This window comes from Crinia signifera, chromosome 11 (genome assembly GCF_055691185.1).
Source record: "Crinia signifera chromosome 11, ASM5569118v1, whole genome shotgun sequence".
Lineage (NCBI taxonomy): Eukaryota > Metazoa > Chordata > Amphibia > Anura > Myobatrachidae > Crinia > Crinia signifera.
Window position 1 is genome coordinate 38,324,114 of NC_139227.1, and position 27,016 is coordinate 38,351,129.

Here is a 27,016-nt window from a genome sequence, read left to right on the forward strand (position 1 = left end):
CAACATGCATGATATACATATGTCAGAGTGCACATAAGGCATCACTGCACAGGGACACGTCTGATCCCGGCATGCCTGTACATGCACACGCTACTGCAACATACGTCATATACACACGTCAGAGTGCACATAAGGCATCACTGCACAGGGACACGCCTGATCCCATCATACCTATACATGCACACGCTACTGCAACATGCATCATATACATATGTCAGAGTGCACATAAGGCATCACTGCACAGGGACACGCCTGATTCAGTCATGCCTGTACATGCACACGCTACTGCAACATGCATCATATACACGTCAGAGTGCACATAAGGCATCACTGCACAGGGACTCCGCCAGAAACGGCGCCATGGCGGGCTGGATGAGAGGGGCTCCATCTCTATGTCTAGGTTGTTGCAGATTTGCACACACAGGGCCCTTATTCAGGTTGACTCGCTCAGATGCGAATTCGCATCCTTGCGAGTCACTCTAACCCCTCCTTGGAAATGGTAAGCCGCCACTCATTTACACGTGGGGTGCGTTCGCAAGGTTTGCGATTGGCTGTTTTACATGAACATCCATTGGGAACCTCCTCCATCTTTCGATGGTCGCCGACCATCGAATGATGGTGAAAGCCACCCATACATCTGCGTGTAGAAGTACAGGTAATAGTGCGGGCAGTTGACATCTGGTTATTTCAGCTGTCCGCCCCCCCGCACGTGCGTCACGGACACATTAGCAAGTGTACACCCAGTGTTTTTATGGGAACGCCCGTGAAATGCTGGGCGTTCACATATGCTAATGGCCCAGGCCGGCACCCCACACTCCTCTCCACCCCCCACTCTAGATGAAATCAGTCTCTAATTGTAACACACAAGACAATCAGCTGTGTTTGAAAAATGACAGTTAGGAGTTGATTGGCTGGTGCATTATAACATTGCACTTTATCACTGCTTTACCGGGCTTAGCACATCTGCCCCTCAGATCAGATGCCCCATGACAGGGGGTCCCCATCTTTTGTGTATTTAGAGAATGCCCATTTATGGTACAGTGGCACCACAGCTACAGGAAAGCTCCCTCTGGGTATATACATCTGACTTTCCTCTCTCCGCTATGCCTGCCGGCTGTCTGTAATTGTCTCTGTTTTCAGCACCCGAGGATGAGAGGCCGCTGGTGGGCACGCAGTATGGAAAACTACGAGGGGTGACGCTGGCGGTAAAGGAAACATCTAAAACAGTGGATGCATTTTTTGGAATCCCCTTTGCAAAGCCACCACTTGGACCATTAAGATTTGCAAATCCGGAACCTCCAGTGCCCTGGGGCGCTACCAGAGAAGCCTCCGAATACCCCCCAATGTGAGTTTGGTGCATCGTTATTATAAACCATAATGGATGGAATTAAGTTCAGTGGGGTTATTCTAGTCCATTCTTTCTGACAAAATCCTTCTTAGATGGACAAAACCATGTGCACTGCAGGTGGGGCAGGTGTTACTTGTGCAGAGAGAATTAGATTTGGGTGGGGTTTTTCTTCAAAGTGAGATCTATATTGAAGTGTAAAATAAAGCAGTCAGTATTTTCCCTGCACAGAAACAAAATAACTCACCCAAATCTAATTCTCTCTGCACATGTTACATCTGCCCCCCTGCAGTGCACATGGTTTTGTCCATCTATGAAGGATTTTGTCAGAAAGAATGAACTAGAATAAACCCCTTTGTCCCCCAGAATGTTGGTGTCATGTCCTTGTAGTGAGTTAAGGCCCCCATACACTATGCGATTTTGGGAAGATTTCATCCGATTTCGGCACTTTGGGCCGATAACCGGGTGAAATCGGCCCAAAATCGCGGGTGTGTGATATCTGATCCGCTCCGCGGTCCCCTACGCATCGGACCGGATCAGGGAGGTCGGGCGGTCAGCATGTACGATCACGTCCGACTCCCTGTATGCATATGCCTGCCCACCTGACAGGCATATGCATGCAGACAACCGGGGGAGCAGTGGGGCGGGCAGCGGGTCCCTGAGCGCTTGGCTGGCGGCGCCGGCGAGTGCTGACCTGGCCGGGGCGGTGTGACGATAACAGTCTCTCATTCAGCAGCGCTGCGGGACAGGAGTGGGACGCGCAGTGGCAGTGGCGGGTATTAGATTTTTAAAAAACCTGTCAAATGACTGGCCGTTCTCTGATTGGCTGAGCCAGTCATTTGACAGGTTTTTAAAAAATCTAATACCCGCCACTGCGCGTCCTGTCCCGCTGCTCCCACAGCGCTACTGAATTAGAGAGAGACTGTGATCATCACACCGCCCCGGCCAGGTCAGCACTCGCCGGCGCCGCCAGCCAAGTGCTCAGGGACCCGCTGCCTGCCCCACTGCTCCCCCTGATGAGGATCACCGCCGCCCCCCCTGCACCTCACCGCCCGCCCCCTGCTCCCCGACATGTGATAAATCACAAGCGATTTATCACATGTCATATTTGGCTCAAGTTCCAAAGTGTATGTGAGCCTCCCGGGGAGCTCCCGGGCGGCTCACAGGAGAATTAGGTCTGACTTGTCCTGAGGACAAGTCGGCCTAATGTATGGGGGCCTTAACTCGATTTGTGCCAATTTCACCCAAATCGGGTCAATGTGATGTCCCCTCAGGTCCGATGCGCGGCCCGGGTTGCATCAGACCTAAGTTGTCGGTCGGACCTGCATGCATGTCCCACCTTGGACCTCCCGACGGCGATGGGGAACAGGGGTCACATGCCATCCATCACAAGTTGATGGATCAGATGCGACCCTGCTGCCTGGGGCCTTCTGGTGATTGGCTGGGCATACACTGCTGTGCGAAATCACAGTAGTGTGTGCCCAGCTTTAGTCTGGTATTCTGCTGCCTATAAGTAAAATGGGTATGGGTCATTGGGTTAACCCAATTTAGGTCGACATGCATTGGGTCGACCACTGAATGTTGACACCTGAAAACTATCGACATGGGTAAGGTTGACAGGGTCAGAATGGCGACACAAGCATTAGGTCGTCAATGGGAAAGTCCACAGTCAAAAGGTCAACATGAGTTTTTCATGCTTTTTGTCACGAATGTCGACACCACACTGTAGTGATTGTAAGGGCATGAAATGCCGCCTGCCCCACATGTCGTTTAAATATAAAAAAAAAATCATGTCAACCTTTTGGCTATTAATCTACTCATTGTCAACCTAATGCTTGTGCCGACCCTGTATACCTATTTAATGTGTCAACCTCAGCCTTGTCGACCTTCAGTGGTCGACCCAATGCGTGTCAACCTTGATAGAATTGCCCATGCAGCCCTGGGTAAAATTATATGCAGGGTCTCCTAAGAGCAAAGGAAGGGGTGTGTATGCGGTGCTAGGAACCTGACCTCCCAAAAGGGGCCGGCCACACCCCTAACATTATGTTGCCACTCCCCTTCAGGGGGACACTGCATGGGTCCTAAAAGCTTGGCCAGGGCTAAATTTACTAAAGCTTCTAAAAGTGAAAAGAGGGGATGTTGCCCATAGCAACCAGATTCTATAATTAATTTTATAGGATGCAATAGAGTAATGATGGCTAGAATCTGAGTGGTTGCTATGGGCAACATCCCTACTTTTCATTTTTAGAAGCTTTAGTAAATTTACCCCACAATGTAACGAAGTCCCTTGGTACCCGGAACCAATATTTTTCATGGCAGAGGAGGGGGGGGGGGTCTTAGAATGCACACCCTATTTACATCATGCACACCCTATTTACATCATGCTGGGACACAGTGCAGCTGCACACTCCACATTATTAATCAATAATTGAGGTTCTTGTGGCACTTACACACGGGGCCTTATCACTAGATCGCTTAGAAAATGCCCCTACATTGCTGTGTGCAGGGGCCATAGTGATAGTACCAGCATATATCTCTCTACTTATAGCACCAGCATATATCTCTCTACTTATCACAAAATACAAAAGATCTCCCATCTCGACCACTCCCCCCTGCACAAGATCTGCGTCTCTCTTCTGCACGGATCACCAGCTCCCATTCACTATTACAGGACTTTCATCTGGCTGCTCCCATCCTATGGAATGCTCTTCCACGCACAGTAAAGGGCCCTACATACGCAGAGATGTGTGCCAGAGATACATAACGGGAGATTCAGCACAAGAGATTTCACTCTTGTGGCTCATTTCAGATAATGAGCCACATACAGAGAGATTTGTGTCAGAGATTCAAATTGGGAGATTCAGCATGGGAGATTTCAAATCTGTCACGACTGTCACGCCGCACATGCCATCAAACTGCACTGTGTATGTGTATACTGTGTATATATATATATATATATATATATATATACACATATATATACACACATATATATATATATACACACATATATATATATATATACACATATATATATATATATATATATATAGATATATATATATATATATATATATATATATACACATATATATACATATATATATATATATACACATATATATATATATATATATATATATATATATATATATATACACATATATATATATATATATATATATACACACATATATATATATATATACACATATATATATATATATATATATACACACATATATATATATATATATATATACACATATATATATATATATATATATATATATATATATATATACACACATATATATATATATATATATATACACACACATATATATATATATATATATATATATATATATATATATATACACATATATATATATATATATATATATATATATATACACATATATATATATATATATATATATATATATATACACATATATATATATATATATATATATATATATATACATACACATATATATATATATATATATATATATATATATATATATATATATATATACATACACATATATATATATATATATATATATATACATAGTGGAGATAGTCCCCCACCCCAGGATGGAGATAATTAAGGATATTACGTTGGTGGTATAGTGATATTCGCCCCCCAAACATTGGTGGCACAGTGGGAAAAAAATAGATATACTTTACCTACTCTGGAGTCCAGCATCGCGGCTCTGTCCCGCGGCGTCATCAGGAGGGCTGTCTCCGGCGGTGACGTCATCGGCTCGGCGGTGGTCTCCGGCGGTGCCTGTCATCGGGATCAGCGGCGGCGGTGGTGTCAGGTGCGGCGGCGGTGGTGTCAGGTGCAGCGGCGGCGGCGTTCAGCGGGGCTTCAGTCGCTCAGAACAGCCCTGCTCATCTGCCCGCAGCCACACATGCGGGAGATGAGCAGGAGCTTTCTGAGCGACTGCTCTGTATTGTACAGCCCGTCCGTTCTGAATCTTGGACAGATTCAGAACGGCGGGTGCGCGCATGTAAATCGCTGTGTGGGCTATATACACAGCGATTTACATGCATTTTCAGGCATTTTCTGAGCAATTTAGTAAAATCGCTCAGAAAATGCCTGAAAATTGTGCTGTGTGTGGGGGCCTTAAGACTCTCCACTAGCCTCCAAACTTTGAAGCGTTCCCTGAAAACTCACCTGTTCAGGCAAACCTATCATATTTAAGTTCTACACGCATAACCCTCTGAGGCACTTATGTATTATATAGCTTCCCTACTGGACTTGTAACTTGGTGGGACTGCTATGCTATTACTGGTGCCTGTCCTTAAGTTTCCCTCCTACTGTATATCCCTATAGATTGTAAGCTTGCAGCAGGGCTCTCCTACCTCCGAGTCTGTCTGTTGTTACCCAGTTTGTTTTATCACTGTCTACTATTGTAAAGTGCAATGGAATCTGCTGCTGCACTGACACATCACTGTGAGCTGGGCGTCTGTGCATGCACGGTTAGCGCTGACCCCCCCCCCGCCGTACCCCACTGACCGCACTGTCCCGGCAGCAGTGTTATCAGTAGCCCATAGGCTACAATGGGCTACCACCATCTGTGAAGTGAATGGCGGTAGCCCAGGGATGCGCTGCGCTGCTTCCCGATGTTAATATATCGGGAAGCTTCGCACCTATTGGGGATACGGCCGGCGGCGGTGCAGGAGGGATCACAGCGGGGATCGGAGATTCCTGCTGCGATCCCTCCTACATACTTTCCAGTGATACTTAATATTTTGCGGCTAACCCCTGAAAATGTTTTTTTTCGGTGATTTAACTGCAAATATTAAATTTTAATTAGAAGAAGCAGAAGCAAAGGGTAAAAAGGGTTTCAAAACGGATAGTGCTAGAAAGTATAATATAAGTGCTGAATTATTTTATTCCTATTAAAATATTCAACCTCAAAACCCTAGCGCAAAACCCTAGCGCAAAACCCTAGCACATAACACCAATGAGGTAGGCTCTACAATCTCTGCTTTCCAACTTGTAACACTTATGAAGGTGCGAAATGACTGACACAGACACAGTACGGATGAAACATTTCACGGTTTTTTATTCAAATTGGTAATTAACCCAAGGAGGGAAAGGTGCTCAGGGGACGCTGCATTCCCACTCTCTAGCTTTTCTTACCTTGGGCCATGCCCCGGAGGACGACTAAAACGCCAACGCTTGGAAACAGGCTCAGGTGTTAGTAATGGTGGCGACTACAACGCCCCAACTTATAACACAGGGCGATGAACCACCCCCATTGAATTTAAGGCACAGCCCGCACTGTGACGGTCTTACCGCCCCTCCTATGGCATGGCGAGGACACTTCAAAGAAGTGGCCAACGTCCCCCCTCGGGGGCAGGACTCAACAGCTATCCTGGCAGAGTGGGGCAATACCGCACAGTGACCACCTGTACCTCAAAATTGACCGCTGGTCGAGAGCGCCTTCCCGCCACAGCTAGGTTAAAAAATTACCACTATAGGTAATTACTGCAGAACCGCCGCCCGCCAACCCTAACAATAGACCTATGCTAAACTCAACAACAAAAATCCTACCCTAAACAATGGAACAGGTCTTGTAGAAAGACTGTCATGCCTTCGCCTGACAAATGGACACTAACTTTCCTGTAGTATCGGGGAGGACTCGAGGACTAAAGACGGGTGCAGAACGCTTGTCCCTTTCCAAGGCCGCCGGATCACGACAGCCTCTCCAATTAATGCGAGGCACAATTTCAGTCCACAAAACTCGCAACCTGGGCCAGCGACCAACCAACTTCTTAAAATCGTCTTCTACCTTTTAAGATCGGCCAATGTCGGTCACGCGGACTAAGTCATACCCACAAGGTGGGTGACCAAGACATCTGGGAGGCCCCATCTGCGCTCTTTAGCATATCCCCAGGCCAAAAGACCTTCCCAGCGAAAAAACCCTGACACCAAAACCAATGAACTGCCCGTGCCCCTAACTCTATGGGTGCCTTGGCAGCTAGCTGATGCTTTGATGTCCAGAAAACCACGAATGCCCTATGAACCAGACAGTGGCACGAGTCATGAGGGAGGGGAAGGGGCTGAAAAAGAAAACCTAACCGGTTAGCATCGTAAACGTAAACTGTAAGATAGACACAACTTAATGTTAGGACATATATAATGCACAACTTGAATTAGTACACCAAAGAACCCAAGTGAAGGTGAAAACCTTAAAAAACCTCCGGTTGACTTGAGGGGGAAGCCAATTGTAAATCAGCCCACTATCGGAGGAAAAATAAAAAAATTCCCTTCACACCCTCGATTCCGGAACGCTGGCCGTTCCAAAACCGAGTGTAAAACAAAGTTTTTCAGGTCCGCGCATACTAAACCTTATCTAAACTTATATAAGAATTATACGGGGAGGACCGCCGGCGTCCCAGCTCTTGGATGACAGCTACTGGAAGTCCTGCCGCTGCTGCGCTGGTGGCCGCCCCAACACGGAACGAATGCGTCCCGTAATTGGCGACACCCCCATCGCAGCCACACAGCGCTTAAATACCGCAGTAAAATGTAAGCGTGTCAATGGCAATGCATCAGCATGTGCCAAAAACGTTAAGACCGCACCAGCTTCTGAGGTGCATACGCCCCGGCTAGTCGCACTGGTAATCCTTTGCTCTCGGGCTTCAAGGGCACCCACTGGCCCCTGCCTAGCTGATTGGTCTTAGCACGGCGGATCTTACAAAGGACTAACCCGTCCTGGAAGACCATGTCTTCGAACCGCAGACCTGAATCAGTGGCCCTCTTACTGGCTGCCACCAGTTTGCGAATGCGAAAGGCCCCAACAACGTGAAAGCCACCTGAAATAGCTACGCTTCACCTGTGCTCTCTGCTACATCGGGTATGCAGTCTATCAATGTCCACAGCATCTGCAGATAGATAGGCTTGCGAGAGTCCACCATAACCGGCTGGTTCCGCGCCCAAGCCCTCATAGCCTTTGCGAGCACAAGGATTTGGTAGGATCTTTTTTCCCGTGTAGCCGGGGCACGGAACGAAATCCCGGCCAAGGCAGCCACCATGGCCAACTTCGACCTGCCTGCACTATATTGACCCCACACGAAAGCCAGCAAACGGTCATCGACCGACTCACTGCTACTCTCCGGGGACGTCTTAAGAGCCGCTCAATCCCGCTGAGCGGCCGTATATGGGTGGAAAGAGCCAGGGATCCCCAGGCTAACTCCCTCATGTCTGCTCTACATTCAGCCACTCAGAACATGGACAAGTGAGTCCCAGAGGCAAGGCACCCGGTGCCAACTCGCAAAATTTTGCAAAGTTGAACCGTGACAAGGCATCTGTAATGCCATTGTCCACCCCGGGAACATGCCGTGCCATGAAGTGTATTGTGTTGCGCAAACAATGCAATACCAGGTGCTGAAGCAAAAGCAAAGCCTGAGGGGATGAGGTGCGCTGGTTGTTAATGGCGTGCACCACACCCAGATTATCTCACCAAAACACTATCATCTGGTTTGCTAGCCTGGCGGTCCACAATTCCAATGCCACGATTATGGGGAAAAGTTTCACAGGAGCAGGTTGGCCGTGAACCTCAGTCAACCCATGACTGGGGCTGCGCACCATTTGCCCTGAAAGAAAGCCCCGAAACCGGTGGACCCGCAGCATCCGTAAAAAACTGAAGCCTTGCATTAGGGGATGGCTCTGAGGGCCACAGCAGCTCGTGGTTAAAGTGCACCAAAAAGGTGGACCAGACGACCAGGTCATCACGGATCTCCCGGGACAGTCTAACAGTGTGATGGGGTCCCTGACACCTGCGGTAGCCCGCTCTAATTTGCGACAAAAACCTCTACCCATGGGGATGACCTGGCATGCGAAATTGAGGGAAACTAACAGACTGGCCCTCTTCCTTTGCAAGCATCCCTAATGAGACTCAACAGCTTATGGACCTTGGCCGCCGAAAGATGGCAGCAGCCGACGGCCGTGTCTATTTCTATGCCTAGGTAAGAGATGACGCATGTGGGTCCCTTGGTTTTGTCAGCGGCAACCGGTACCCCTAGGACCCCAAATACCCGAATGGCGGAGGACAATGAGAGCAGGTGCTGCTGTCTCCTGGCCCCACAAAGAGGAAATCGTCCAGGTAGTGCGCTACACCGCGGCACCCCGTTTCATCCTGGACTCACCAATATAAAAAGGCGCTAAACCTCTCAAAGTAGGAGCAGGAGACAGAGCCTCCCATCGGCAAACATTTGTCCCAGAAAAAACACCCCCTTCCAACTGGAAACCCACAAAACGGAATGAGTTGGGGAGTCAGCTTGGCCCTGAGAGCACCCTGCCCGAAACTGCGGACTAAACATAGCACCTAATCAAATAGTTGATAGCACACGCTGCAAAGATTGTCAGGAATGGCGTAGTTAATGGAAGCACCGAGGGGGTAAGACTAGTGCTGGATTAACCGGTATTTACCCAGAGCTTTCCTAGGCACTACTCCCAAAGAGTAGTTGGGAGTATGTGTGAAACACACATATTGGGCAAGGGCTCGGAAGAGAAAGGGCCAGCCATCCTGCCCAATGCCTTGGCATGACACAGGTCCCGTCATGGGTAAGATGGAATTTTTCATCATGATCCCTCCACGCTGTACCCTTGTAAGCGAGAAAAGTCTCGTTCACCAGTAAAATATAACGCAGACCATTGGCGTGTTCCTCGGGCCTAGTGTCTAAGTAGCAGGATGCAAATATGAGGAAACCCTTAAGCCCGTGGTGGAAACTCCGGTAGGAGTTCCACCTGAGCCGGCCGCCTTCTTGACCTGATCTAACGCCATTTTCATGTCACTAGTCAACGTTAAAATGTAAACTAATTTCCCCTTAGCGATCCTGCCCCTGATCCCCATCCGGAGGCCCCTGGAGACCGCAGTATTGCTGCAGTGCAACATATCGGAGGACGGGAGAGTCACAGCCACTGGCTTTACTTTCCTAGCACGTTTGCTCCTGCCTTCCTGCTTTGCTACCACACGCGCCATTACTTTCCTAGCACGTTTGCTCCTGCCTTCCTGCTTTGCTACCACACGCGCCACCAATTTAGCAAATTCGTGCGGGAGCCTATGCGCTCCCGATTCCCTGTCACCCACAGGAATGGGAAGAAGAAGAGCAATGAGAAGTATCAACAACATCATGCTCACCAGTATCAGACGGACCAGCCGCCTCCAAGGTCCCAGCTCCCTGTGATGCTCCCGCCCCGGCCGGATCCGCTTCAGGGGCAACAGGTCCAGAAGAGTGGAGAGGTGCGGCCGAATGCGCCACTCTGGATGCCGTGTCAGTGTTCTGTGCTCCAGCCGGAGCGTTCCCCCTGGAGGTCTGCACCGTGGCAGGACTTGCTTCACTTGATACCTCAAGAGAAACAAGCACAAGTTTTATTGCGGCATTGAAACTCCGCGACCCCCCTACTGATCCTGTGCCCTGGGCCGGTGCGTGGGGCACCTAGCTGACAGGCGGAGGGCCAGCCAATGTATGGGAGCCGGCAGGGGTGGGCCCAAATGGAAATGGAGTGCCCCCAGAACTAGGATGCCAGTAGGGGTCCCAGGGTGAGGGTGTGGGAAACCAACCATGGCTATAAGTGCGACTAGGTGGACCGGCGGGGGCAGCATACGGCTGGTAAGCTTGCCCCTGCCTTGGGAAAGGATGGTACCTGAAAGTGAGGTGCAGGAGCTGACCTGGCGCCGCCGGAGCCGCCGGGAACCGGGTCCTGGCCCGTGACTGAGATGGTGGGTGGAAAGGGATCCCTAACTCCCGCCATGCGGCCAGCCCTCCCCCCACCGCCGCGTACCACTGGGAAACAATTAATTTCATGCTCGGCACACTATCGGCCCATGGGGTGGTAGGGCATGAAATACCGCCTGTCGTGCCAATATAGACAACGAGATGTAGCACCGCATCCCCTCGCATGGCTCGCTGCGCACACAGTGCTTCAGGCGCGGTGCCTAGCTATGCTCAGCACACTATTTTGTTCTCCCACCACACCCTAGTGGATGGTAGGGCATGAAATACCGCCTGTCGGCACATGGGTCAAAAAAACAGTCAAAAACCTCATGTCGACCTATTGACTGTCAACCTAGACCAATGCTTGTGTCGACCTAAAGCCATGTTGACCTAAAACCATGTCGACCTAGAACCATGTCCACCTAATGGTGTTGACCTAATGATTGTCGACCAACTAGCTGTGTTTTTTTTTTTTTTTTTACACAAAATTTCCTCAAATTCGCACATTTTCATGACTAAATCCGTGCCCTGAATTCGCAGTTGGAGCATATACTCACTGCCGCTCAGCGCTTCTTACACTGCTCACGCTTCCCGGCTCTCCTGCTCCCACTGCCGCTTCTGATGATCCTGCTGCCGCAGTTCTTCACTGCGTCTTCTGCCCACCGCTGCCTCTCCTACTCTCCTGCACGGCTCTCCTGTGCTGGCACTCCTCCCCCTGATCATCCTGATGCAGGGCTGGCCAGATCTGTTTGACTGTGTGTGTATAACGCTGGGGGGGGGTGGAGTTAAGTGTGTAACTGTAACTCCTCCCAGCGTTATGCACACAGTGATTGACAGATCTGGCTAAATATATAGGAGATACACACACACGCACATTCGGAGACCCCCCCACCCCATAAAATTCCTGCGTTTTCCCCTGGCTTGTACAGAATGGGATCATTTGGTCTACAGCAGGTTGGTAGACAGTCATTAGGTCGACACCATTAGGTCGGCAGGTCATGGGTTTAGGTCGACAGGTCATTAGGCCGACACAAGCATTAGGTTGACATGGTCTAGGTTGACATGGGGTTTTTTACTGTTTTTGTACCCAAATGTCGACATGGACACTGGTTAAAGTGCATCGAGTCCCGTCGCTGCACTCGCCATGCTTGGGGCGCGGTGCCTCACTATGCTCGGCACACTATCGGCCCAGGGGGTGGTAGGGCATGAAATACCGCCTGTCGGCACATGTCGTGCCAATATAGACAACGAGATGTAGCACCGCATCCCCTCGCATGGCTCGCTGCGCACACAGTGCTTCGGGCGCGGTGCCTAGCTACGCTCAGCACACTATTTTGTTCTCCCACCCCGCCCTAGTTTATGGTAGTGCATGAAATACCGCCTGTCTGCACATGGGTCAAAAAACAGTCAAAAACCTCATGTCGACCTATTGACTGTCAACCTAGACCAATGCTTGTGTCGACCTAAAGCCATGTCGACCTAGAACCATGTCGACCTAGAACCATGTCGACCTAGAACCATGTCCACCTAATGGTGTTGACCTAATGATTGTCGACCAACTAGCTGTAGACCAAATGACCGTATCCTGCTTGTACTTAGTGGAAAAGAAATAGTGCTAAATAAATGTTAAGGTGTGTCACCTCAAGGCAACTCAGCCACACCAACCCAAGGAAAGCCACACCCCGAATCCATCCCTAAAGGTACACACACACATGTGCAAGACTGATCCTTAGTGCAGAGCTCTCGCTACCGGTGCTATATGTAAGTCATTGGGATGCGTGCACTGAATGAGGCCCCCGCAAGGTGTTCTGATTCTAAGACACATGAACCTGTAGGCAGCCACATGGGGCATTGATAGCAAACTGCGCAAGGGCAGCTGCATGTCCTCCGCATCTTGGTCGCTTATCTGCAGCTGCTTCTGGGTGGTAACAATACAAGCAGATATGAGAGATAAAGTATCAACATATCCGCCCCTAACAGTTATTTTTCTAACACAGCCTACGATATACCAGCTAAGAGAAGATTGGCTGGTGCTTTATCTCTCTTCATGGCTTAGTAAATAGACTCATTATCTCTGTATCCGCTAGCTCTGATGTTCCGGAACCACGTTTGTTACATTATATAATTATGTTTCCCGATCCAGGTGTCTACAGCACAGAGACTCTATGGCGGAATGGGTAGCATATTATAAATCTCCATTTGAGTTGCCCCCAACTTCTGAAGACTGTCTGTACCTGAACGTCTTCACGCCAAGCGACAGAGCCAGGAGTTCGCCATTGCCGGTACGTATTGTGGTAAAGCCGGTCCCGGTCAGTTCTTACAGTCAGCCACATATCAGGGGTATGGGGACATAAATCAGGAAATTCCATTTATTGATTCCTTATTATGTAAGTGGTAGATGGGGCGTGGCTCATTGGGTCGACTGCAATTAGGTTGACAGGCAACAGGTTACCCTGACAAAGGCTGACAAAGTCAAAAGGTCAAAAGGTCAACACAAGCTTAAGGTCGACATGGGCATGGTCGACACACACACACATGGTGTCTATGTCGACATAACCAGAAACAACCCCCCCCCCACACACACACACACACACACACACAACTGCATTTGCCTATGGGTGGGCAGCGTGGTCGAAAACGTCCGGGAGCTAGTAATGGTATTTGCCAGGTGGTCTTTTGAAAAGACTGGCTGACTGGAACTCTCTCAGCAGGCTCCCATCTGATTGGCTGAGTCCAGCCAGTCTTTTCAAAATATTTTTCAAAATTCACCAGCCGCTTCCCGCTCCGTCGCCCATTACTATCTCGCAGTTGCTGCTCCGACCCCATTGCTGCACAAAGGTGTGTGCCAGCGGTGCTTCGACCCAACACATCACGGGTTCTAAAAAGCAAACACAAACATGATGTGTCCGATCTGATAAATTTAATGTACAGCCCATCCGACCTCCCTACTCCAATCCGATGCGCATGGGACCACACATCAGGTTGGAGGGGATGTGAAACACATCCGATTAGGCCCGATTCTCATCCCAAACCATCGCAATTGGCCGAAATCAGCCCAAATCGGATAAGTGTATGGGCACCTTCAGGAAGTGTAATGTAATTGTGATAATTTTTCTTGTACACCATAATAAGATCCTTTTTCATGATCAGATCTACTTTAAGCCTAGATCTGTGATACCGCTATAATACACATTATATAGGAATTGTTGCAGCTGTGTATAAAGTATACTAGTGCCCCTGTGCTCCTCTGCTTTATCCAGGTGATGGTCTTCATACACGGCGGGGGATTTGTCGCCGGATTAGCCAGCATGTATGATGGCTCTGCCCTCAGCTCCAATGAAGACGTTGTGTTTGTGGCGATCCAGTACAGAGTGGGAATCCTGGGCTTCCTGAGGTACAATGACCAACTTTTGAATGGCTCAACAATATATATATTAATGATGCTACATCGCACAGCAGACAACAGAGGCGGATCCTGAAAAAAAAACACTGGGGAAGGACTTGCCTTGGTGACACTCCCCCCCCCCCCCCCATGAATCCGCCACTGCATATGTTTGTATAGAATACCAGAGATTCTTGATAAATGGGCCCCAGAGAGGGAGTGTAAATGCTATTAATCCTTTACATTGACAACTCATAATAGGTTTCGTGGTCCTAGAAATATCTCACGTCTTCTATTTCTCTATCTGGGCTTGTAAATATACTGTTTTATTCTATGTGCCAGCACAGGGGATGGCCAACTAAATGGTAATTATGGACTACTCGACCAGGTTGCCGCCCTCCGGTGGATACAGGAAAATATTGCAGATTTCGGAGGTGACCCCCAGTCTGTCACTATATTCGGTGAATCAGCCGGTGGAGCAAGTGTCTCAGCTCACGTGAGTCCTCGCTTTAGCTATATGTATGCGGTGGCAGCAATGCAAAATTATAGTAGATTTACAACAAATATTAATGTTAAAATAATTTCTAACCTTAAAGTCAGGCAAAAAAAAAATAAGTTGAGCTCTCAAAATAGGTAATCTATTGCACATGTCATTTTGCACTTTTTCCCCACAAAATCTGGCTTATTCACACCATAATAGGATCCACAAGCAGCTTCTGCTGATTAAAATGATATGTGGCATACCTACATTCTGTGTGTAATTATGACTGTATCTGCATACCAATTTATGTTACAGTGTTTGGCAGGAAAACACTGTAGCAGAACGTTTATTTATGCAGATAAATCTGCAATCACACACACACAGAATATAGGCATGCTGTATATCATGTTAATCAGCAGAAGTTGCTTGTGCATCTTATTCCCATTGTGATCCAAATAAAACACATTTTATAGGTACTGGGTATGACCTATTTTGAGAGATCAACATATATTTTGGATTTTTAAGGTCAGAAATCATTTTCAATTGTCTGTTACAAATGTGCTGTAATTATGTACTTGCTGAATACAAGTCACCTAATAAAACCTGAACTAATTACGTCTGACTTTGTAGAGCTATTTTGTGTGAGACTTTCTAACTCGGCTCCTATCATATCCCGGCCTTCATCGATTATAATATATCGTATATTCCGGTTGGTCTGGAAAAGTCTGGCGCTTTCAGGTCTAAAATTCCTGAGAAGTTGGATTTGATTTGCATTCAGAGCATTAAAGATGTACATTGTGTGAGTTCTGAAATAAAGTCGGACATTATAATATTACACGTTTACTCCAGTAAAGGGTCAGTTGTCTGGTGGAGCCGTACTGATTAACAAGGGTTCTTGGTTCACTTCTATAGAAACAAGGCTAAAATTCACATTATTGTTAGCCAAGTGTATGTAGCATACTTGCCGACTTTTTGAAACTCCTCCCCGGGAGAAGCCCGGAGAGGAATGAAAGGGGGGCAGGAAGAGGCTTTGTTTTGGGGGCCGGGTGCGGCTGATGTCACCAAGCCCCACCCCCATGACCGGCTGCAGCATCAATTTGCAGGTCCGTGGATGGGGGGAGGGGCTGAAATGATGCAAATCGCGTCATTTTAGCCCAGCCCCCTACCCGCAGACCAGCGAAATTCATACCAGGGGCTATGGTTAAAAAGCGGGAGACTTGCCCACCTCCCCGGGGGGCCGGGAGGGGTCCCTGATTTGAGGGACCCTCCCGGCCATTCCGGGAGGGTAGGCAAGTATGGTATGTGGTGGCTAGCCACATCCTATCTGGTGGCTGACCTCTAAAACTCGGGCCCACTCTACTGCATCCCCCCAGTGGGCCCTTCATGTCCCAGTCCAACACTGCATTCTGGCAAGGGTCGTAGCTATACCAAGGTCATTGTTTCTTCCTGGCCCTCTTATCAATATCATGCGTGTGAGACATAATAATTTCTGTTTCTCCTCCTAGGTGTTATCGCCTCTATCTAAGGGCCTGTTCCACAGAGCCATCGCTGAGAGTGGGGTCATGACCATATCTGCGTTAGTGGTCAGCAAGAATGAACAGCTCCATGTCTATAGAAATGTAAGTACTCCTATCTATGTGTTATTAACAATGGAGACTTCGGGGGTTTTCAAATAGGGGAGGTACAGCAACTGCCACCAACTGCCAATCCTAACTGACTCATTGGCAGTTGGTGTTTCACCCCATTTGAATTTTTTTTACTGTGCTGCAGCCCAACCCCTGCAGCCCCCACTGTACGGTGTACTGTAAGACAATGTGAAATTCAATTAGATGCAGTAATTTACCAGGTATACCAAAAAGTCGTATACAATACCCTGGCTTTAACGTCTGGGGCAATTCAATTAGAGATCTTTTTTTTTTTTCTTACCCAGTAAATTACCCTGTTATCTGGCGATAATACATAGAATCCAGGAGAGGTACCCAGACCTAAGTTTGGGCACCTGATAGCAGGCTATTTAGAGGGGAAGTGCAGAGTGTGGTCGAATAGCCCCAGGCGGGACTCCATTATACCCCTTTTACACCAAAAACCCTGGTCCGACCCTGGTCTTTGAACACGGATGTTTCCAGAGTTGGACCCTGCTTCATACCCCATTTACACAGCAATTCGACCTGGGTCGGACCAGGGTCTGCACCATTTATACTGGACCTGGGTCAGCCCTGCCTTTCCTTGTGTAAAATGGCCTGAAGCATCACATCACCTCCCCTGCATCTCATCACCCCCCCTGAAGCATCAAATCACCTCCCCCTGCTCATCTTTACCCCCAGAAGCACCAAATCCCCCCCCCTGCACATTTTTACCCCCTGAATCACCAAATCCCCCCCCCTGCACATATTTACTCCCTGAAGCATCACATCATACCCCCACCACCCCTGAAGCATCACATCAGCCCCCCACGCCCCTTGCACATCATCTCCCCCCTGAAGCATTACATCATATCAGCACCCCACCTCAACCCAGTGTGGGGACCAGCCTCCAGGCAGCGGGATCCGGCAGTGCAGGGCAGGCGGGCAATCCAGCGTATAGGAAGTTGCCAGTGCATGGGAAGTAACCCGTGGGGTCCCTGCGGCGGATGGGAACTAGTAGCGGTAGTTCCCAGCCGCCGCAGGGACCCTCACCGGTTACTTCCCATGCGCAGAATGGACTCTGCCGCCGTCGACATCCCATACGCCGGATGGACGCCCTGCCCGCCTGCACTGCTGGACCCCGCGCTGGGGGGGGGGTGATGATGTCACCAGGATCCCGCTGCCTCCACGTCGAGTGAAACCGGCAGCCGCGGTGAGCATCCCCTCCGTCTCCCCCTCAGCAGCCTGACAGATCGCCCCCCGCCCGCCCCTCAGCAGCTGCAGACACCACTCTCCTCCCGCAGCATGCCGTGCACGGACCCGCTGCGGGTGCCTCAACCCGCAGAGGGACAATTTACACCGGGCTCTACACGGGTCCTAACCGTGTTCTACCCAGGTCAGGACCTGGGTAGAGGACCCGTGTAAATGGACACGGTTTGACCCCATTTACACCGCCGAAGATCCGGGTCTGACCCGCCGCTGACCCGGATTTTTCGGCGGTGTAAAAGGGGTATTAGCCTGCTATTCCATGGTTTGGAACAAAAAAATCATGGAATAGCAGGCTAATACCCCTTTTACACCGCCGAAAAATCCGGGTCAGCGGCGGGTCAGACCCGGATCTTCGGCGGTGTAAATGGGGTCAAACCGTGTCCATTTACACGGGTCCTCTACCCAGGTCCTGACCTGGGTAGAACACGGTTAGGACCCGTGTAGAGCCCGGTGTAAATGGTCCCGCTGCGGGTTGAGGCACCCGCAGCGGGTCCGTGCACGGCATGCTGCGGGAGGAGAGTGGTGTCTGCAGCTGCTGAGGGGCGGGCGGGGGGCGATCTGTCAGGCTGCTGAGGGGGAGACGGAGGGGATGCTCACCGCGGCTGCCGGTTTCACTCGACGTGGAGGCAGCGGGATCCTGGTGACATCATCACCCCCCCCCAGCGCGGGGTCCAGCAGTGCAGGCGGGCAGGGCGTCCATCCGGCGTATGGGATGTCGACGGCGGCAGAGTCCATTCTGCGCATGGGAAGTAACCGGTGAGGGTCCCTGCGGCGGCTGGGAACTACCGCTACTAGTTCCCATCCGCCGCAGGGACCCCACGGGTTACTTCCCATGCACTGGCAACTTCCTATACGCTGGATTGCCCGCCTGCCCTGCACTGCCGGATCCCGCTGCCTGGAGGCTGGTCCCCACACTGGGTTGAGGTGGGGTGCTGATATGATGTAATGCTTCAGGGGGGAGATGATGTGCAAGGGGCGTGGGGGGCTGATGTGATGCTTCAGGGGTGGTGGGGGTATGATGTGATGCTTCAGGGAGTAAATATGTGCAGGGGGGGGGATTTGGTGATTCAGGGGGTAAAAATGTGCAGGGGGGGGGGGTGATTTGGTGCTTCTGGGGGTAAAGATGAGCAGGGGGAGGTGATTTGATGCTTCAGGGGGGGTGATGAGATGCAGGGGAGGTGATGTGATGCTTCAGGCCATTTTGCACAAGGAAAGGCAGGGCTGACCCAGGTCCAGTATAAATGGTGCAGACCCTGGTCCGACCCAGGTCGAATTGCTGTGTAAATGGGTATGAAGCAGGGTCCAACTCTGGAAACATCCGTGTTCAAAGACCAGGGTTTTTGGTGTAAAAGGGGTATAATTGAGTCTCTCCCCCCCCCCCCCCCCCCCCCCAGCACAGGGAATAGTGGCCCTGGACTTTTCCCTAGACTATTTATTACTCCATATTCCCCACAGCGGCACCTCAACCTCAGTCTCTGCCACCCTAATGATTATGTCAGTGTCCTGTCTCCGGATGCAACCATCTTTATGTACCATGTACATTGCCCTGTACACTAAGTCATAGTTTTCATGTGTTTGCTCATTTATATATTATTAGGCGCTGCTGAACCCTTGTGGCGCCATATAAACAAATGATAATTTTATAAATCCTATTGTTTTAGTAAGTGTCCTTTTAAAAGGCTGTTGTGATAAGTTCCGGGGAAACCGACCTGGTTTTGCAATCTCAACAATCTCTGGGTGAAATTTAATAGGATGAGTGATTAAAAAAGTGAGCGATTTGGGAAGAAATCTCCAGTTTTTTAAAAGTGGCAATCATTTACACAGCAAAACCAGTTTGATTTTGCAGTGTAAATGATTGCCACTTTAAAAAAAACCTGGAGATTTCTTCCCAAATCTCTCAATTTCACCCTCTGCATATAACCTCAGGATTAATGAAATGGTACTTGTGTATTAGCCGGGCGCCAGGTACGTAGTTAATGTAGCGGCGCTGTCAAAATCAGTGTAGTGTTCCCACGGCCAGCGTAGTTAGCGCAGTCAGTCAGAGCCAGCATAGTTAGCGTAGTCAGTCAGAAGTAGCATAGTGTTCCCGCGAGCGTCCCTGTCAGAATCAGTGTAGTGTTCCCACGGCCAGCGTAGTTAGCGCAGTCAGTCAGAGCCAGCATAGTTACCGTAGTCAGTCAGAAGTACTGTAGCATAGTGTTCCCGCGAGCGTCCCTGTCAGAATCAGCGTAGTGTTCCCGCGGCCGCGTAGGCACTGTCTCTGTCAGAATGAGCATAGTGTTCCCGCTGTGATTATTACCTAAAATCCAGTTAACACATGTTGTCATTACTGTCTCAGATGTATGATATGACAGGTGTGGATGTGCTCCTGAAACTCCCCCACTATCCACGTCAGCCCGAAGCATGGCAAACGCAGCGAGGGGACACATTACGCGTCCTCCCGTCCTGTTCACTATCCACGTCGGTGTGGAGTTGATTTTAAAAAGTGTGGTGAGCGCAGCGAGCTACCGAGTCCTAAATGTGGCGAGGAGAAGCGTATTACTTCACGTGTTCCGCTTCTTCTCGCGGGGCACGCTGCGCTCGCCACGCTGACAGCGTAGCTAGCCTATGCCTGCATACTATGCTAATCGGCCGCCCGGCTAATACACAAATACCAATGAAACATTTGGCTCATGTCTTATAATGCCTTGTGTAAATAATATGTATTTGACTTCACAGTTTGTAGCCGGTTTGTCAGGCTGTGAGCCGGCCTCTGTGGGAGAGTGCCTGAAAAGGAAATCAGAGGAGGAGATTCTCTCGGTGTCAGCAGCGATGGTAAGTTTTGTCAATGTTGTATCTAGACCCTAATAATGAACACCATGTTTATAAGGGGCCTGGTCATTATAGATTGGGCCGACAGGCTTAAGGTCATCATTGCTAAAGTTGATAGTCAAAAGGTCTCTAATGTTATATTCGACATGGACATTGTCTAAGTATCCTTGTCAATGAATTATATCCACATGCGGAACCGCTGTTTCTAAGAGCCCCATTCCTTCCTGTGGGAGGTCCAAGCTTCTGAAGAGGGATCTGAGTGGATCCCTCTGCAGGCATTGCACAGCATGATCCCACTGTCATGGGGACAGCTACTTCACAGCAGCTGTCCCACCCCAATGACAAATAGTCCCTAAAGGATTGTAACTATCAGGACATCATCAAAATCATGAGAGTAGGATTAGTTATTATCTGGATCTTTAAGATGCAATGTAGATAGGAGCTGCCATGATGACTGTTCTGTTTTGCAGTAATTGCCGCTGTATTGTAGAACCTTTGTGGCTTTCTCAGTTGTCCTTTATCAGACTCAGTGATTCATCACTTTTCATTGGGTCATAGTTATCAGGCGGCTGCATTATCGCTGCACTTAGGTCAAAGTACCGCCTCTTATCACATGTGCCTCTTATCATATGTGCCCCTTGCCCCCATTACTATCTAGCAGTAGGCCGCCCTCACAGGACTTCACAGCCCGTGTTATGGAGACAAAAAGTATACAACAAGAACATTTATAGAATTTTGTTTCTCATTTTAAGGAACAGCCCTTCCCTGGTATAAATCTTATGTTCAAAAAGTGCCATATTAACCTACGGAAGTTGCCCAGGGCCCCATGATTCTGGGGGCCTTTGAGCAGGGACGGGCTGGCTGGTGGCATCATCTGCCCTGGGCAGGTACTTGGGAAACAGGCAGAGAATGCTGTTGGGCTGCTCTGATTGGGAATATAGAGTCCAGGCAGCTTTCTCTATCTGCCAATCAGCCTGCAGCCAGACAGTGAATGGCTGCCAGCGGCATGCTAATTGGTGGATGGCTGGAGCTATTCACCAATCAGAGTGAAGCATTCTCTACTTACCTCCCAGCCTGCAGCCAGACAGTGAATGGCTGACAGCATGATGATTGGTGTATTGCGGGGGCTATCCTCCAATCAGAGGGCAGCATTCTTTATCTGCTTCCCAACCTGCAGCCAGGGAGTGAATGGCTTTCATCAAATTACTCCTGAAGACAAAATGTGGTTCACTATGTATGCCTATAGCCCCATGCATATCAGGATCGCTCAGGGCGGGGTCTCCTGGGAGATATTTAGGAAAGGATCTGCACACCCACCTCAGATATAGAGCGTGTACCGCGCCTGGTTATGTCCGAAAACAAGGATGATATAAGGATATGGCTGAAAATACTAATATGCAGTGTAAAAATAAAGCTGTCTGTCATCTGCGACTGCGAGCTACATGCAAAAACGGCCAGTATTTACCCTGCACAGAAACCCTGTATTTGCTCCCCTTATATGGCAACATGCTTTAATGCTTTATTTACAAATCTGATTCTGGCCCAGAGTCCTGTACTGGAACAACCCTCTACTGCCCTCTGCTGGGGGTTGTGTGAACCTTTGAAAGCAATAGACTGTAATAATGTACAACGAATGTCGCTGTCTCCCCGCACAGGGATTCCTGCCATTGCCTGTAAGTGTGGACGGCGTCTTTTTACCCAAGCCGGCAGAAGAGATATTGGCAGGCAAGGAAAGCAATAAGGTCCCCCTTATTGTCGGCGTGAACAATAAGGAGTTTGGCTGGTTACTGCCTAAGGTAGGACATTGAGGGGGGGCACATTTGGGAAAAGCATGGAAATAACACGCTCATAAGGCGCCCAAGGGATTATATTGGTTGCCCTTTGTTGTTACCTTTACAATAATCTCCTAGAAATAATTCACGCGGACACCTTATCTAAAAATAAGACTCAGACAACCATGGCATAAGTTTAAAATGGTCAAGTTATTTATTTAGGTGGTATGACCCTTGTTAGTCTATCAAAGGGATGGCCAAGACAGCACTTGAGACCAGCACCAGTCAGAGGTGTATGTCAATGGCAGCGACTGCCTTGCTCCAATCTAACAAACACACCCCTTACGTAAGGTACAGCCTGCACCGTGACGGCTCCCCGCCCCCTCTAAGGTAAGGCGCGGACACCTCAAGGAAGTGCCCACCGTCCCCACTCATTTCGGGACTCGCCCAACGTCCTGGCAAGGGGGGGTAATACCGCACGGTGACCACCTGACACCTCACCCGACTGCTGGTCGAGAGCGCCTTCTCGCCGATTTTTAAACTAAATTAAATTTAACCGAATTGTTTGGACAGCCCGAAGGCAATGAGCACCAGAGAGAGGAAAGAAAAGAAGGGATGGGAGGGTGGGAATCCGGATTCCAAGAGGAAGTTCCTCCCCCAAGCTGGACCCTATATACCCCCCTTAAGCTACCTCCCCTCTGGGTGCTGATTGGCCCATAAGCACCACATGCTAACCTGTCTAAGAATTACACACTGCTCTGATGCTGCATGTGTATCTGCGTTTAACCCCTAAATCCCCGGGCTCTTAACTACACTCTGGCTTATGCAGCCTTCGTTTTGCCTAAGGCGCCCAAGGGATTATATTGGTTGCCCTTTGTTGTTACCTTTACAATAATCTCCTAGAAATAATTCACGCGGACACCTTATCTAAAAATAAGACTCAGACAACCATGGCATAAGTTTAAAATGGTCAAGTTATTTATTTAGGTGGTATGACCCTTGTTAGTCTATCAAAGGGATGGCCAAGACAGCACTTGAGACCAGCACCAGTCAGAGGTGTATGTCAATGGCAGCGACTGCCTCGCTCCAATCTAACAAACACACCCCTTACGTAAGGTACAGCCTGCACCGTGACGGCTCCCCGCCCCCTCTAAGGTAAGGCGCGGACACCTCAAGGAAGTGCCCACCGTCCCCGCTCATTTCAGGACTCGCCCACCGTCCTGGCAAGGGGGGGGTAATACCGCACGGTGACCACCTGACACCTCACCCGACTGCTGGTCGAGAGCGCCTTCTCGCCACTGCCAAGGCTCCCCAGACCTAACAAGGTCGCCCGGGACCAGGCCCGCCACCCCTCAACTAGACCTAATGCCTTCCTATTGCCGAGTCACGCCAGAAAAGATGTCGCCCAGGAAAATTTCCATGCCCGCGTCAGACAGGTGGACCCCGTCTGACCTATAAAGGTGGGCCGACTCCCTAACTATCGTGGGGTGCCGCACTGCCCTACCCCCCATGGCGCTCACCCTCCTGGAAACCGCGTGGTTCACCTTTCGCCTTGCCCTATCTATGGCAACTGCATTCCTGCAGCCCCGCCACTGAAGCCGGGGGACGATATCAGACCACACTAACCGCACTCCTGGCCAAAGGGCCGCAATGCGCTCCAGGTCAGCCGTTATGCTACACATGAGTGAGAGCCCTGTATTTTTAACCAGGTCGTTGCCCCCTAGATGTATAATCAATGTGTTGGGGGGACCGGAACTGCGGGCCTTGGAAACCAGCAGGCTATAAAGCCCACCCCACTGAAGTCCCCTAACCCCAAACCACTGCACTGAGTCAGCTCGTAGCAAGCCTAAAGCTCTGGAGGCCATGGGATGCCTGGCCGCCCAAAAAATATATGAGTGGCCCACTACCCAAACTCTCCCCTGATGTGATGAGGAAAGGGAAAAGGCTGAAAGAGAAAAAACCTAACGTTAACATCAATATATTATACACTGTAACACAACCAGAATACAGTAAACAGCCCAAGTGAAGGTGAAAAACTTAAAAAACCTCCGGTGAACTTTGGTGACAGCCGAATTGAATTAGTTCTATCTCGGAGGAAAAAGTAAAAAATTCACTCCACACCGTCGATTCCCGAACGCTAGCCGTTCCAGAACCGATTGTAAACTTACGTTTTTGGGCTGGCGCAACAGGCGCATTCTACAACTTATCTACTTTATTTAACTTATCTAATCTTATATATTTCCTATAAGCCGATGACTTCCACCTCCCTACCTTCTGTATGGCAGAGGGTGGAAGCCCCGCCGCTGCTGCGCATGTTGCGGCCCCTATGCGAAAGGAGTGTGTCCCATAATCCTGAGCCCTCAGGCCTATGCCGGTCAAGCACCGTCTAAACACAGCCCCGAACTGAAAACGGGTGAGGGGCACACCATCTGTGTGCACCAAAAACTGGATGGCTCCAACCGGCCTAAGAGACATGTAGTCCCTGCACAATGCTACAGGACAAATGGCTTGGTTCACACTGGATCGCAGGGTGGCCCAACTACCCTTTCCCAACTGGTCTGTTTTGGATCTCTGTATCCTGCACAGGACGTGGTCCTCATGGAGAACCACGTCCTCCGACCTAAGACCAGACTGGGCCTTCTTGCTCGCAGCTACCAGTTCCCCAATCCTGAGTGCCCCGAAAAAGGCGAATGTAAAGGCCACCTTCAGGAGCGCAGCCTCGAAAGGGTTATCAGCCACCTTATCCAGATTTGCCACTAGCTCCCCCAGCATGCGCTCATCTATAGGCCGCCGAGTGTCAGGAGGCACTGGCCGCTGCTTAGCCCAGCCCCTCAATGCCTTACTTAATACAAAAGAGGCTGTGGGATCTTGCTCCCCTCTCAGCCTGCTGTGGAAAGCTATACCCGCCAAAGCCGCCGTCATAGCCGACTTTGATCTGCCTCTTACATAATGCCCCCATACGAATGCGAGTAACCGGTCCTCGACCGACTTACCGCTAGTGTCAGGCGCAGACTGAAACTCTTCCCAATCCCTCCAGGCCGCCTCGTAAGCCCTGCGGGTTGAGGGCGCCAGTGACAGCAGTGCCAAACCCTTCATGCCGATTCTATGATCTGCCATACAAGATTTGGACACCTAAGCCCCAGGGGTGACGCTTCAGGAGCAAGCTCCCGAAACTTTGTAAACTGAAACCTAAGAATATAGAGAAAGAGAACGTGTGTCTTGTTTGTGGTGCACCAGAGAGAATTAAATAGAGTCAATAAAAATTAACCTTTAATTTGTTTATTTAAAAAAACGCGAAATATAAAACCAAAACACATAAATTGACAAACAAAGTGAAAACATAGTGCGTGTTAAAAACAGCACATGTGGGGACTTGTGTGTCTTCGATCAGTCTTTTAATTTAATTAATATGTTCCTGTTGTGTTGCGTTTATGTTAGAAACAATGTATGCTACAAGTGTGGGACAATTCCTCTTGTAACACTTGTTGCTGTTTCTGTAAACACTGTTATATCTTCATTGATTGGTAATTGTTTCAATGATTTATATGATTTATAACTCCTGCTACCTATTTGTACAAAGAATTCAATAGTTGACACTGTGTCAACACTCTGGTACCGTGGTGAAACGGAGGGTCTGTACGTAACCTCACAATAGTATAATCCCTAGATAGTAAAATACCATATACTAGGGGACTAACTGTGTCCGTTTTAAGTTAGTATAAATGGTCAAGCAATATACTGTACCCCACTATGTAATTTTGTATTATGCGTATTGAGTTGTCCGCGAGTTTATCACATGCATGAGTTTATTAATTAGCATGAAATGTCAAACAGTAAAATAGAAATAGCAATGCTACTCTTTTAATATCACAGCGTTTATAATTATATCACAGTTTGGTTTGGCTCTGCTGCACTATTATGTATGTGCAGACATTCATCAAAAGCCGCAGATCTCTAAGCCACAGGGTCTGTACGGAGACTCGCAATAGTACAATTCCTAGATAGTAAAATACTATGTACTAGGGGACTAACTGTGTCCGTTTTAAGTTTGTTTGTACTGTGTCAACACTTCCGTGTCGATGGTGCTTGTTTGACAGGTCGCTGGACTGATGCAGATACTCAGGCAATGTGGGATATACACTACGTATATATTATGCTGCCAAATTAGTATAAATGGTCAAGCAATATACTGTACCCCACTATGTAATTTTGTATTATGCGTATTGAGTTGTCCGCGAGTTTATCACATGCATGAGTTTATTAATTAGCATGAAATGTCAAACAGTAAAATAGAAATAGCAATGCTACTCTTTTAATATCACAGCGTTTATAATTATATCACAGTTTGGTTTGGCTCTGCTGCACTATTATGTATGTGCAGACATTCATCAAAAGCCGCAGATCTCTAAGCCACAGGGTCTGTACGGAGACTCGCAATAGTACAATTCCTAGATAGTAAAATACTATGTACTAGGGGACTAACTGTGTCCGTTTTAAGTTTGTTTGTACTGTGTCAACACTTCTGTGTCGATGGTGCTTGTTGACAGGTCGCTGGACTGGTGTAGATACTCAGGCAATATGGGATAT

At 48.9% G+C, this 27,016-nt stretch overlaps 1 protein-coding gene across 1 annotated transcript in view; it reads left to right on the forward strand.

The window, feature by feature from the left end:
* The window catches only part of LOC146046316 (fatty acyl-CoA hydrolase precursor, medium chain-like), a 47,574-nt gene that overhangs the window by 7,783 nt on the left and 12,775 nt on the right, over positions 1 to 27,016 (forward strand). Inside the window, exons 2-8 of the mRNA XM_083165572.1 lie at positions 1,141 to 1,345; positions 13,236 to 13,374; positions 14,353 to 14,486; positions 14,817 to 14,970; positions 16,461 to 16,574; positions 20,565 to 20,660; positions 22,313 to 22,453. Of these exons, the coding sequence (XP_083021698.1) occupies positions 1,141 to 1,345; positions 13,236 to 13,374; positions 14,353 to 14,486; positions 14,817 to 14,970; positions 16,461 to 16,574; positions 20,565 to 20,660; positions 22,313 to 22,453 (983 nt within the window). The remainder of the gene's footprint in view (positions 1 to 1,140; positions 1,346 to 13,235; positions 13,375 to 14,352; positions 14,487 to 14,816; positions 14,971 to 16,460; positions 16,575 to 20,564; positions 20,661 to 22,312; positions 22,454 to 27,016) is intronic.